This window comes from Medicago sativa, chromosome 2 (assembly GCF_051527215.1).
Source record: "Medicago sativa cultivar Bolivia chromosome 2, Bolivia_mono, whole genome shotgun sequence".
Lineage (NCBI taxonomy): Eukaryota > Viridiplantae > Streptophyta > Magnoliopsida > Fabales > Fabaceae > Medicago > Medicago sativa.
In genome coordinates this window covers 59066055-59078871 of record NC_140750.1, presented here as the reverse complement: position 1 = coordinate 59078871, position 12817 = coordinate 59066055, and the positions used below count along the sequence as shown (strand labels likewise).

Sequence of the window (12817 nt, the reverse complement as noted above, 5' to 3'; positions counted from 1 at the left end):
GATATACAATCAGAGGTGCTCACAATACAAATCAGATACAGACTCAATGACTTAAGAATTTCTAAAATGAAACTTTGAGACACAAAAATTCTAAGTGAATGCAGAACCATTTCAGCAGAGGTTTGGCACTTGTAAAAATGTTGTGAGTCTTTCGTTCAGCATTACCAAAACTCTAAGTCTTCACTCCTTTATATAGAGGTGTGAAAGAGACGTTGTGAAATTGTCAGCACATCAAAGAGTTGTTGTTGAAGCTTGATCTTTCACCAATGATCTTTTGCCTGATTTGGTTGTTGTCCTATGAAGAACCAATTTGAAATCCATTCCTTATCCAAAGGAACATCTATGCAGGCAAGCAGTTATTCTGGAGCTGTTTTCTTGTCTTGTAGCGTGGACACAAAACAGAGTAGTGGAGAAGGTGGTTGTACAGTTCGTACACAGTACAGTGTCAACGCTTTCGTCCAAAATCGCAAGCACATGCCTTCAAACCCTTTGAAATGACCGTTGCAAAATTCCACTAATATTTTGTTGTGTTTTCAAATCCAATAGACAGCTTTTGCAGTGACGATTCTTCAATCCTTGAATCTTTTGCAAATCCAGTTGATCTTCAGCTTCTGGTGAAATGACTTCTGATGAGGCAGCTTCTGATGATGCAGCTTCTGATGATACAGCTTCTGATAACGCAGCTTCTGATAATGTGGCTTATGGACCTCTTGTCTTCAGGAGCACTATTCTTCAGAAGCACTTTACTGACTTCAGGAGCGGCTTTACTTCAGGAGCGCTTTTTCTCTTCAGAAGCGAGTTGCCTTCAGGAGCACTAAGCTTCATTTTTGTTGATTCCTTTTTCTCTTTATTTGCTCATTCAGAACCAATAAATGATGTAACTTTTTAATTATGGTCCTGTACACTTGAACAAATATTAGCTAGTCCAATTTACAATTTTTAATACCTTGTTATCATCAAAACTCTTTAAGGTTCATTGTTAAACACATTTTGTTCCAACATCATATCCACATGGATTGTCGTTTCTTCCAAACAATTCATGACACTTATGTTAGTTTGACGATATAAAATATAAAAGTTAAGGGTTATATATATATACATATATATATATATATATATATATATATATATATATATGTATATATATATTGCATTTATATGTTTGCAACAGAGCAAGTTACCTGTTTGGTTGCAGAAAAATAAGCAGCGGTTTGGATTCTTCGAACCCCCCATTTATTTCGTTGGAATTAAATAACATTCATGTTGTGTTTAGTTATCTTAAGTAGAATATGCAAGTGATGAGGTCGTTGGGACGTTCTAACCTAGTTGGTTGTCAGGCTTCACCTGTTGATCGCACGGTGATCCTTACGTGCGGGGACTATACTATCTCGGTTGATATAGGTTTATCCCTCTGATGGCTAACTACACCTACTAATCGTACGGTGATCCTTATGTGCCGGGTCTTGCTAATTCAATGTTCTCTACAATGGCCCCAACCCCCAATCTAAATGACCATTAAAATATGTCCACATCTGCAAGCCACTACATCAATATGATTTCCAAATAACAAGCAAAAAAAAAAAAACTCATAACTAGAATCCATCGAGGAACAAGCATATCAGCCCCTACACAACCTTCCACCACATCCGCTCTTCGACCGACACAAGCCAATACAAAACCAACTTTCAAATTCCAACACAAGACCTCCCCACAGCAGCCCTAAAAACCAAACAAAAGCCACACCAATACACCTGTCATTGCCAAAATACAAAACAGAGAGACAAAGCCGAAACCACTTTCAACAGTCGTACCTCGATCAACCAAATCGATACATGACAATCTACCCTACAAAATTCATCTTACTCAAACTCCATCACCACGTTAAAAAAAATCAAATCCTTCAACATTCACAAACATCATTAATTCCTCGCCACAATAATCACAACCAAAACAACCCCCCAAAGCCAAACAAAGCCAAACAAAACCAAAATGACGACCCACGCACATCAGCACACCGTTGAATGAAGGTTTTATAACTAATGATCTTTCTTAACCAAGCGAACCTTGAAACAATCGCACCTGAAGCACGACTAAGGGCATTGGGACGACCGCCGAAGATTGTTGTCTGGATCCATTTTGGAACAACGACAAAGGCGCGGTGAAGTCCACCTGACAACCGCAACCAACGAACCCCAATCAATTAGAACAAAATCAACATAAGCAATGAAACAAACAAAGTCACGAAGCCAAATCAAAACAGACCAAGAAAACATAAATAAAGAACGGACGACGCAATCTCATCTACATAAACCCAACAACGCAAGCTCAAAATGATTTTACTTATTATAGAATGGATATAGTAGTATCTGGAGAGTTTGTAGCAACCTATGTAAAAAAATAAAAATACCCCACCGTCTCAAATTAGGTGTCCCTTTTTATAATTTTCTCTGTCACAAATTATTTGTCTATTTTACAATAACAATACAACATTTATTATTTTTTCCACAAACATATCTTATTTATTGCATTTCAATCATCTACAACTATTCTATTAACTATAATTAATACAAATGTTTTAGAAAATGACTCATACATTTCCTTAATACGTATGTAAAACTCAAATAAAACGGAGGGAGTAATATGAACCTAAAAAGTAAAATTTGTTTATATTTTGAAACGGAAGGAGTAATATGAAAGGGATGAAATATTGAGACTTGGAGTGTTTTGTTCATCTTCGCTCCCTTTACATTCATATCATACCCTAACCAACCTGAGGTTTAAGAATTTTTTTGCATCTTTATGAGTACTAGAACGGGTCTTATGAGCTGGGAAACATTCGCTAACAATTAAAATGCAATAATTTAAATAAATAAATAAAACATTACATTATATAATATTGTATGGAATAATTGTAACAAAAAAAATATTGTATGAAATACTAAAATGCAACAAACTGTCGATGTAGTTTGATCATCACCTACATGATATCGTTTATATCAAACATTACGAAATACTTCTTCATAAACGACGTTAGACGTAAACAACATTAGGAAAGACTTTTGACCCGTGCGTCGCACTCATCAACTATAATAGAGACCGATAAGTTATATTTTACATTTACATTGATGTTAGATATTATATAGGAAAAAAATTGTATTAAAATTAAATATAGTATGATAAACATTCTTTTTTATTTTTTTTTTGAAATGAGGTGCATACAACATTAGTTATTATAAATTACGAAATATTTCTCTATATATCACATTTGAAGTTAACACAGTATCTTCATCCATTATCAATATCTTCAACATGACTATTAAAAAACATAAAGTACAACTATAACTTAATTTGCTCAACATTAATAATGCATGCTACGCACCCCTAAAAAAAATTAATAATGCTACGCATAAATCATAACCAATGCTTCAGTATGAAAAGATATATTTTTGGAGTAATTATTTCTAACAATATCTTAATTACATAACGAAATATAGGAAACTTGTTGAGATAAAAATAAGTTGCTACTTAAAATAATACAGCCACATAAACTAAGTTGCACCTCTAGTTGTCCCTCAAAATTTATAAAGATCCTCTCTATTCGGGTTTCTCTATCTATTAGGATCTCATGAGGATTTTCCTAATTAATCTTTAGCCTCACTCCAATTGGTATCTTCAAGAACATGGTGATATTCACAAAATCAAAAAGAAACTTTGCAGGTTGCTACGCAATAATCATTCTAATACATATATAACCATCTAATAAGTTTCACATGCCTACTTTGAGCTATTTACTAATAAATCCAATATCTTCATTCTTCTATGGAATGTATTAGAATTTACTTCATTATTTACATCATACCTAAGCCTATAAGGCTTATGTTGACACACAAAGCAATTGAAAAATGAATAAAAATATCACAGTAAGCTTGCAGGTCCTGTACTTTTGATAAAACTCGATTAGCTTACATCAACAAAGCCTCGCCAAATATACCTCTCAACTAACAATATATTCATTTGGATAAATTTAAAACATCACACATATTTCCTGCCACAACTCGATAACCAAGGCTATACCAAACAATACAAATTGCACCCCCATAAAACTGTAAGTATCCAATCTGCTCTCCAATTAAGAGAGACTGCAACTTGTAAAAAGATGCAGAAAAATGCAACACTTCATTCCAGCCTGCTATAAAAATAACAAAAAAGAATCTCAACAACATAAATTACAGCCAGGAAATAAAAATTGAGATCGATACAAAACTGTCGGAAAACAGTTGCACCATTCATGAAAGACTCAAATAATAAACTGTTATTGATGAGTAATCTACCTGAAAAACCTGAGCCTCTATAGCAAAGGACAACTCCAAACAAAAACTAATTCGGGCTCAAAATACAAACACTTGTATCTGCTAAACCATCAACATTATGAAGGACTTTCAAACAGTTCTATTTAGTTGTTGGTTCAAGGGTAGATAACAAATAAGCTCAAATACACCCAATAACAAAACTCAAGTGACCAAAAAACCATTGACTTTCTCGCCTTTATTCTCGACAATTTATCAACTTGTTACATGTACAAAGACATTGCAATTTCAGCTGCAAAATAAAGTTTAAATTATGAAAGACTAATTATATAACAACATAAACAAAAAAAAAAGTCACTCGTAGAAGAAGGGGATGATGATAAAGCAACCAAGTTTCCTTCAGAATTCAAAGTAGTCAAGTTTCTTGATAACAATGGAAACATAGCAATAAACAAAAACAGTAGTGTTGATTAAAACGGGAGCAAAAACTGTTCAGCTCAAAGCCAACGAAATCAACAAAAACACATGACAACCAAAATGAGCAAAATTTGACCAAATCAAGGACTTTTTAGAAATATTCATACATGTATCGACTTTATGAATTCTAGTTAAGATGAATTACCAGCCACTTAGTACTGCCGAGGGTAGTATGAAGGTCTCTGAAGTTCATCAAAGTTCCAAGGGCTGGACACATCTTTCATTGAATGAATCCATGTCCTATACGAAGATGAATATCCTTCATCAAATACACAATAATAGCAAACCAAATAATGACAAAAACTTGAAACTTTTCAAGTTTACAAAAACTCATTGAAAAATTGAAAATGAAAACTCATTGAAAAATTGAAGTAACAAAAATTATATCAAATTATAAAATCAAAAACCTTTTATCAAGACAAATGAACCATTAGAGTGCTGTCTTCTTCTATTAATGTGTTATTCTTCCAAAATAGGCTCAAATAAAAAATACAAATAATTTCAATTATATAATGATTCATGAAATAGAAAAGAAAACAGAACAGATGTTGTCAGTTACTTGTTTACTCTAATAATAAAAAATATTAATAAAGGAGTTGCATCAGTGTCTTCGAAGCAGTTCTAAAAACTATACGTCTCTCCCTAACCAAATCAATTGGCAAATTCATTGGACCATTAAATTCAATAGTTGGTGTTGTCACTACTAAACAAAAGTGCAATTTTTAAAATAATCAAACAACTAACAAATTGCAATTTTTAGAAGATTAATGTGTCATTGAAGCCGCAAAAATGCATGCAAGTGTAGTGGTGCACCTAAAAATATCATCTGTCACCGCCATCCTATTAGCTCTTGTGTTGCCTGAGCTCCCTCAATTGCACTGTTCAGAGATTCAAGCCCTGTGACGGCAAAAGCAAAGTCAGCCCCAATTGTGTTAGATTGCTAAGCTTTATCTAGTTGCTCATATGGCCTATGGAAAAAACAAACTATACTGTTTAGCTTTGTGGTTGCTTGTTTTCTAAATTCACTACTCGTTCATTTATGGTCACAGTAGAATCAATTTATAGAAACATGTTGAGAAGGAAAATATGGAGAAATCATATTCAATTTACATTGAAATCAATCGATGAAATTTAAAAGTTGGAAAAATTTCATGGTTCTTGTTATTTAGCAACTCACTTGTTCCATATAGAAAAATTTGTTATATCATGGTAGTAAGCAAAATTTCTTCAAAAAAATCAAAGCAATTATAATAGTACGATTATAGGTACTCACATGTCAACTCTTTTTCCGCTGCCTCTTCTAGCGATGGAGCACACGGATAATAAACTCAAATGCAAATTCTCAACAGCCAGCCTCCATGACACTTTCTGCTAAAAGAAGTATCAGCTATTAGATCAATCCTATGAAGCTACTTCTCTCCGTGGATGTCAGAGCACCAACAAAACACAATACATATTTGGATTGATCTGCATCCAATAAAAAAGTATCAGTTATCTGGATCAATCTTACAAACCTATTCTTTAAAAAGATAATTCAGAGCAGTGTATATCTAAAAAAAAAATGTTACGTAGATAAAGAAAATAAAATCAAGGTCCATAAAAGAAAAGAATTCTTTGAATAATGTAGCAGAAGTGGACACAATTTCAAAGCCTAAATCTAAAACACACATTTGTAACCCAAAAAGAAATGAATTGTAAATGTAAAATTCAATGGCGCATTCAATCAAACATGTAAAAGAAGAACTAAAGCTGGAAACAACTTGTATGGAAACAAACACTGAACAAACAAAGTTATGTTTAAAGGACCTGCAAACAAAAATCTGACACAAATAAGTGGCAGATTAAAAGTGAAGTAGTTTGTTCACCCTCCACTCACACATTACACCAGCACAAAAACATCATCCCTATGGACCTTTTACCATCAGAACCGAAACATATTATTTAGCATTGTAACATCAACAGAGCAGCCATGGCAGCCAATGCAGGGAATATACAACAACACATACAAATGGTAGATTAAAACAAATAGATATGGAAACGGATAAAGAAGAAATCAATATCTGGAATTTGATGAACCAAATAGTAGAAGAAGTGAATTTATGAAAGAAGACCCTATTTAACAGTCTCTAATGGCCACGCTGTAACTTCCTTTCTCAGATATCTCTATCCATTCCTCCATATATTATCAAACACAAAATTACATACCATCCTGCACAATCACAAAGATCTATGAATCCTTACAACCCTAGAATAGTTTCTTCAAAAAATTCAAAACTTCAACAAAATCATATAAAACTAAAGCAAAAAAAAAAAGGACGTTTATTCAGTTCAATCTAAATACATAAACAATCAAATTCGAAAATAAAAAATTAAAAAAAATATATCTGAATTGAAGCTACATGAAGAACACGTATATTCAGTTCAATCTAAATGCATAAACAATAAAACTTGACCAACAAAGAATATGAGAATTGAAGGAACCTGACGATTATTCGAACTGCACCAGTATGATTTTTCGGAAGAAATCACGAAATTGACCGAAAGCGAATAGCAAACCGTAACTGAAATATGTTGTGAGTGCAGTGAGATACGAAATTGATATCATCTTCGCCCTAGGCGGTGGTTCGTGGCGGTGGTGAGGGATCGGAGACCCGAACTCGAATCGCGGTGAGATGGTGTGAATGATGTGGTTGATTTCATGCAGAGAGAGAGGAAGTGAAGAGAGAAATTGGGATGGAAAGATGGAGCGATCGGTTTTTCTTTTTTGAGAGAAGATGGAGGCGATAACTTTGTTTGCTAATATTTGACGTGAGAGAAAACCAACAAACAGAAGAGATGAGGGCCAATTTGTTTCGGAAGTAGAGATAAATATGAAATAGTTGTTTCGGAAAATAGAAGAGATAAATATGAAATATGATCAATGGCTAAAATTGAATGGCGCCTAAATGTGCAAGATCCAATGGCTCAGAAAAGTGGAGGGAAAAATGGGAGGAAAATATTAGGGTTAGAAATAGCTATAGGGGTTAAGCTTTATATAAGATAAGATAAGATGTGTGAAAGCATTAGCATGATTAAAATGTCTATCCGTATTAATGGATCTGTTAAAGCAATTGGAATTTGAGAGGACTTTTGCAATTATTTCGCGTGTCATTGATATCCTAAAACAATTTCCGACACAACAAGTTACTCAAGTGAACTCAACAGCCGATGGACTCAATATTACTATCTCCCTAATTATAAGACCGATAATTTTTTTTGTCCCTTTTTATAATACCCCTTTGCTATTTCCAACTACATTAATTATTTTTTTAAATACATGCCCCTATTTATTACTCCCTCCGGTTCTTATTATAAGAAAAAATTGACTTTTTAGGTTCATAGAATAATTAATGTATCTTATTGAAAATATAGACTAGATACATCACTTACGCAATGAACCAAAAAAGTTAATTGTTTCTTATAATAAGGACCGGAGGAAGTATATATTTTTTTCTTCAATCAGCAATACATAACATGTTGAAAACATAAACCAACCCTTTTTCTTAAAGGATAAAATTGTAAAAACAATAGTAATCATAAACATATTTAATACAAATATCCACTATCTTAATTCCCATTATTTTTTCAAAAGGACCCTATAATTAGGAACAGAGGTATTACTTAATAAATTATTATAACAATTTTAAATAAACGTTTTAAATTAATTTCTGAGCTACATAAAAAAATGTAAAAAAATAAAAATAAAAAAATTCGGCATGCTAAGAATGCCTAATAATTGCTCAAAAAAATAAGGAATGAATTTAAATTACTTTCAGAAATTAGGTTTCCTTTCAAAATTATTTAATCCCAACTAATAAGAAATATGAAAGGTTTAGGAGAGGGCATCTAGTAGGCACTAGGCAGTAACTACGTAGTAGTACTAGACTCAGGCCAATCTCCCACGCTATCTTACTCTGCCTCTTTATAAACCCAAACAAGAGTAACAAGGTAAACTAGAAAATAAGCAATGAAAAAGCAGTAACAGAGAAGATTATTAGAAAGCTGAAAGAAAAGAAACAACTTTGATCATCATCATCATCATCTTTCTTTTTGTTTCTACACAAAGGTGAGAACTTCTTACTTTCCAATGAAACCAACAATCCCCCACAAATGTTTTAAAGATTGCATGTTTAAATTAGAGGCATTTGGGTGGGATTGATATTTATTCTTTATCATCAAAATTGTTTATAAGAAAATTTTGATTTAAGCAATGCATATGCATGCATGATCATATTGTTTTGATACTTGATTTGAGATCATTGCTAACATGCATTACTTAGGCATGTCGAGTATGGTGCGCAAGTAATTTTCATCTTTGAACTTATTTATATAAACACTCATATGGTTAACCATCAACAAATTATACTATTTTCTTTTAACTATTTTTTTCTCAAATAAAAAAGTAACTACAATTTTTCATTCATTGGAGAAGAGAGGGTGTGAATATGTGATTTTGGTGGGTGAACCGCATTGTCTCCGACTGATAGGAAGGAGAGTGGAAATGAGAGAAAATTATGTGTTGATGTTTCACTAAGAGTGTAATAATAGATAAATCCAATGGTTGAAATCACTTGTGCATCCTGCACATGCTTCACTTATGCATGTTAGCAATAGCCCTTGATAGTGTTTGATAGTGCAGAAAAAATATAGCTCTTGATAGTGCTTCACTTATGCATTAAGAATAGGCTATGCTATGCATTAATATTGATCTTGATATTTGATAGTGTTTGAAAATGCAGAGAAATAGTTCTAGCTAGGAAAACTGTTATACAAATGGAGTCTGTTGGTTCAACTCATAAGAAGCATAAGGCAAACGAGGATTTAATCAGCAAACTACCCGATTCACTTATTACTCACATTCTGTCTTGTGTCCCAACAAAAGATGCTGCTCGTACAAGTGTGTTATCTAAACGATGGATAGATTGTTGGACTTTCATCACCAAGGTGAACTTAGATGATAGTGTGTTCCATAGTCACATAATTCGCGGTTCGTTCCGGTACGCGGTACGGGTTCGCGGTACGCGACAGGAGAAGAATTCGGTACGTATAGGGGTATACAGCTTCGGTGCGCTCCAGTTCGTAGTAGTAATAATACCTAAATAAATATAGTGAGCTATAAAAAAAAGTATTTTTTTTACCTAATTTCTTCTACCAAGTTTCTCACTCTCCACTCTTTGTTCATGTTCTTCTCACTCAGTCCTCAACTCATGGTGATTCATTTTATATTTACTTTGTAGTCTAAACCTTTTTTTCAACCAATCAGCGGTAACCATGCTTTGGTACGCTTGGTTCGCTGGTTTGTGCGTACCAATACGCCGAAGTACCCGAATTCGGTACTCACGTACCAATTCGCAATTCTCCCTTGATTACACGAATTATGTGACTATGGTGTGTTCTTTAAACATAAGAAGAAGAAATCAGGTGGAAAACGGCACTTTATAAACTTTGTCAATAGAGCACTTCATCTTACTAAAAGTAACACTGCTGAAAGTTTTTCTCTTGTTATCACTAACAAGTATGATGTATCCCTTCTAAATACATGGATCTCTTGCATCTTGAAACGAAATGTAAAAAAGCTTTCTATCACTACATATTTAGAGCTACTCTTCTCAGCTTATACATCTCATATTCTTTTTAATTACTCTTATAAGTTAGAAGAATTGGTGCTTGAGATGCATCGTTGTTCTATCAAAGTTCCTCCCTGCAGTTCTTATTATAGTTGTAGTTTTGGAAGCCTAAATGTTATCAAGTTGTGTGGAATTATGTTCACCATGGTCGAATCTCTAGGTATTCTTTTCCAAACACTGAAAAAGTTTGAGATGAAAAACTGTTGTTGGTTAAGTACAAATGATGCCACTTTAGAACTAAATGCACCTCTACTTGAGAGTGTTTTTATAGAACAATACCTTAATTCAGTGACTCGTGATCTACGTAGCTGCAAAATCAAGTTTTCTGCTTCATGTATGAAAGAATTCACTTATCGTGGTTATGGGATGTCACAAGCTATTATTCTGTCAGATCCATCAGCAGCTCATAATGCTTCTGCTAAAATCATTTTGCATAATAGTTCGAATAATGTTCAAGAAACTCAAACTTGTGCTTCTCTACTTCTCAAACAATTCAGTCAAGTGAAGTGTATTGAATTTCGTGGATTGGAGGTAACAATCATATTATTTTACTAAACGACTTAATCTTATACTGAACATGTTGGTGCCAAGCATGGAATATATATACTTTATAATGAGATAAAGATCATATTGTTAACCATGTGCATCAATTGAGAACTTGCTGTCAATATGACACATAAATTGTATTGATTTGATTTCTGAAGCTATATTTGTAGAGTGTTTAGTCTCATATGTAGTTATGTTCAAGAAACTCTTATTTTGACACAATTTGTTGACATTATGTACTGTCACCATATGCGGAGTGCCAATATTATTCACATATACTCCTGAATTTTATTACATGGTTAACGGTTTAACACAGCTCAAATAAAGAGTTAATTATGTTTATTAGTTTGTTAATAGACCATATGGTTCAATGTAAACAAGTATCCTTAATCTATGTCATTCAGGTTTTGACAAAACAAAATGTGGCTGTTCTACCTAAATTTGCAATGTTGAGCCATTTGGATCTCGGCTATATTACTGGTGAAGTTTGGTTTGGCTTACTTCACAAGACTCCTGTTCTCAATACTCTAGTTTTCGAGGTTAGTAATAATTAACATATTCGTTACTATACTTTACCTTTATATCTCCTCTTATTTAGACTTTGTTTGATTATATCTATTTTTTAGAGAATATCCAAATTCAACCAAGAGCTTCTGAATTTTGCTGTTGTTCCTGATTGTTTGGCCTCCAGTCTCCAAGTTGTGAAATTCGGAACATTCCAAGAATTAGAGAATGCTTTGTTTTTGGCTAGTTTTTTTCTGGAAAATGGTATGGTGCTTGAGAGGATGAGTTTCTCCTTTTATGATGAGAGGAGGAAATCCACTGTGATTGAAGAATTAAAGGAGAAGCTGTACTCATTCATGAAAGGAGACTCTTTTGCCTTACTTGAACTTGATAATTATTTGTACTCATATGATTATTATCGTTAGATTGAAGAACCAAGTACATGTCTAAAATATCAAGTTGTTCAGGTCTACAAAGTTTCTTTTGCTTACTGTCTATGATGTTATATATTGTAGACTACGTTTCTTTTGTTTACATTATGTGATCTTATGGTGTAATTTTCTACCTGCAAGTAATTGTCTGCAATGACGATTATATCTTTTGGCCAAAACATAAGTTAAGTTAGTAAATTAGTACGTACGAAGTCTCTGTCTATGTTTTTGTGCTATGTACTCGGCAATTAATATATATTTCTATAAGAAAAATGATGTTATTTTACTTGTGATTATACATATTTATCTGAATATTGACTAAAGAATAAGATCCGGAATTTGGTAGTAAAAATTGTTGAAGTTGGTTTTGATGGTGTTTGTAACATGTTGTTAGTCCTATTTTGCTCAGGTGTTGAGCTAATTTTTGAGATGAGATTCAAGTCCATTTAACAAAAATAAGATTTAGTCCAGTTAGGTCCCATTCTTGCAAAAGAATGTGTTACATTATTTGCATATCTTCTCAAAAGACACTGAAAGCGTCTAGAACAATCTTTCAATGAGTCTCAAACACCACATTCTTTATTGCGTGATATGCATGAATGTGCGATTCACGTGAGCCTCAAATAGTTTTGTGCGATTCACGTGTACTTTAACTAATAAAAATTAAAAAGCCAAGAGATAGGGAGGACATCAAGGAGAAACAGGGAAATCTCAACTTCCTTTTGAAGAGTGGAACACCTATGAACCGTAGGAAGAATCTGTTTCCGTGACGGTTCTATGGGGATAATACTTGAATTAGTATTCTAATCTAGGGATGCAACTACAATTTCCTCTTCCAAGACCGTGTTAACATAATAAATTTGCTCAACAACAAAAGTCCTATCAA

General features: G+C 33.3%; 1 protein-coding gene and 1 long non-coding RNA gene across 6 annotated transcripts; one reads left to right on the top strand and one right to left on the bottom strand.

Moving 5' to 3' along the window:
• Nucleotides 1-3787: 3787 nt before the first annotated feature.
• Nucleotides 3788-7602, bottom strand: LOC146949342 (uncharacterized). 5 transcript variants are annotated; one of them, XR_015027226.1, is made up of 6 exons: nt 7266-7602; nt 6545-6993; nt 6058-6152; nt 5598-5681; nt 4930-5024; nt 3788-4189 (listed from the first exon to the last, which is right to left on the bottom strand). It is a non-coding gene; the product is annotated as an uncharacterized LOC146949342 (long non-coding RNA). The 5 variants fall into 5 exon arrangements; XR_015027225.1 differs by having other exon boundaries at nt 5529-5681; nt 6058-6251; nt 6591-6993; XR_015027222.1 differs by having other exon boundaries at nt 6058-6251; nt 6591-6993.
• A 1994-nt stretch (nt 7603-9596) lies between these two features.
• LOC146949341 (F-box/FBD/LRR-repeat protein At3g14710-like) lies at nt 9597-12097 on the top strand. The gene is made up of 5 exons (XM_085745389.1): nt 9597-9797; nt 10226-10818; nt 10891-10981; nt 11401-11535; nt 11623-12097. Exons 1-5 carry the CDS (start codon nt 9597-9599, stop codon nt 11923-11925), a joined length of 1323 nt encoding a protein of 440 aa, XP_085601515.1. The 3' UTR covers nt 11926-12097.
• Nucleotides 12098-12817: the final 720 nt, after the last annotated feature.

Coding starts and splice junctions, on each gene's coding strand:
- LOC146949341 (XM_085745389.1), top strand. CDS start 9,597: ATGGAGTCTGTTGGTTCAACTCATAAGAAGCATAAGGCAAACGAGGAT. Junction 9,798..10,225: donor ATGATAGTGTGTTCCATAGT/CACATAATTCGC, acceptor GTGTTCTTTAAA/CATAAGAAGAAGAAATCAGG. Junction 11,536..11,622: donor TCAATACTCTAGTTTTCGAG/GTTAGTAATAAT, acceptor TCTATTTTTTAG/AGAATATCCAAATTCAACCA.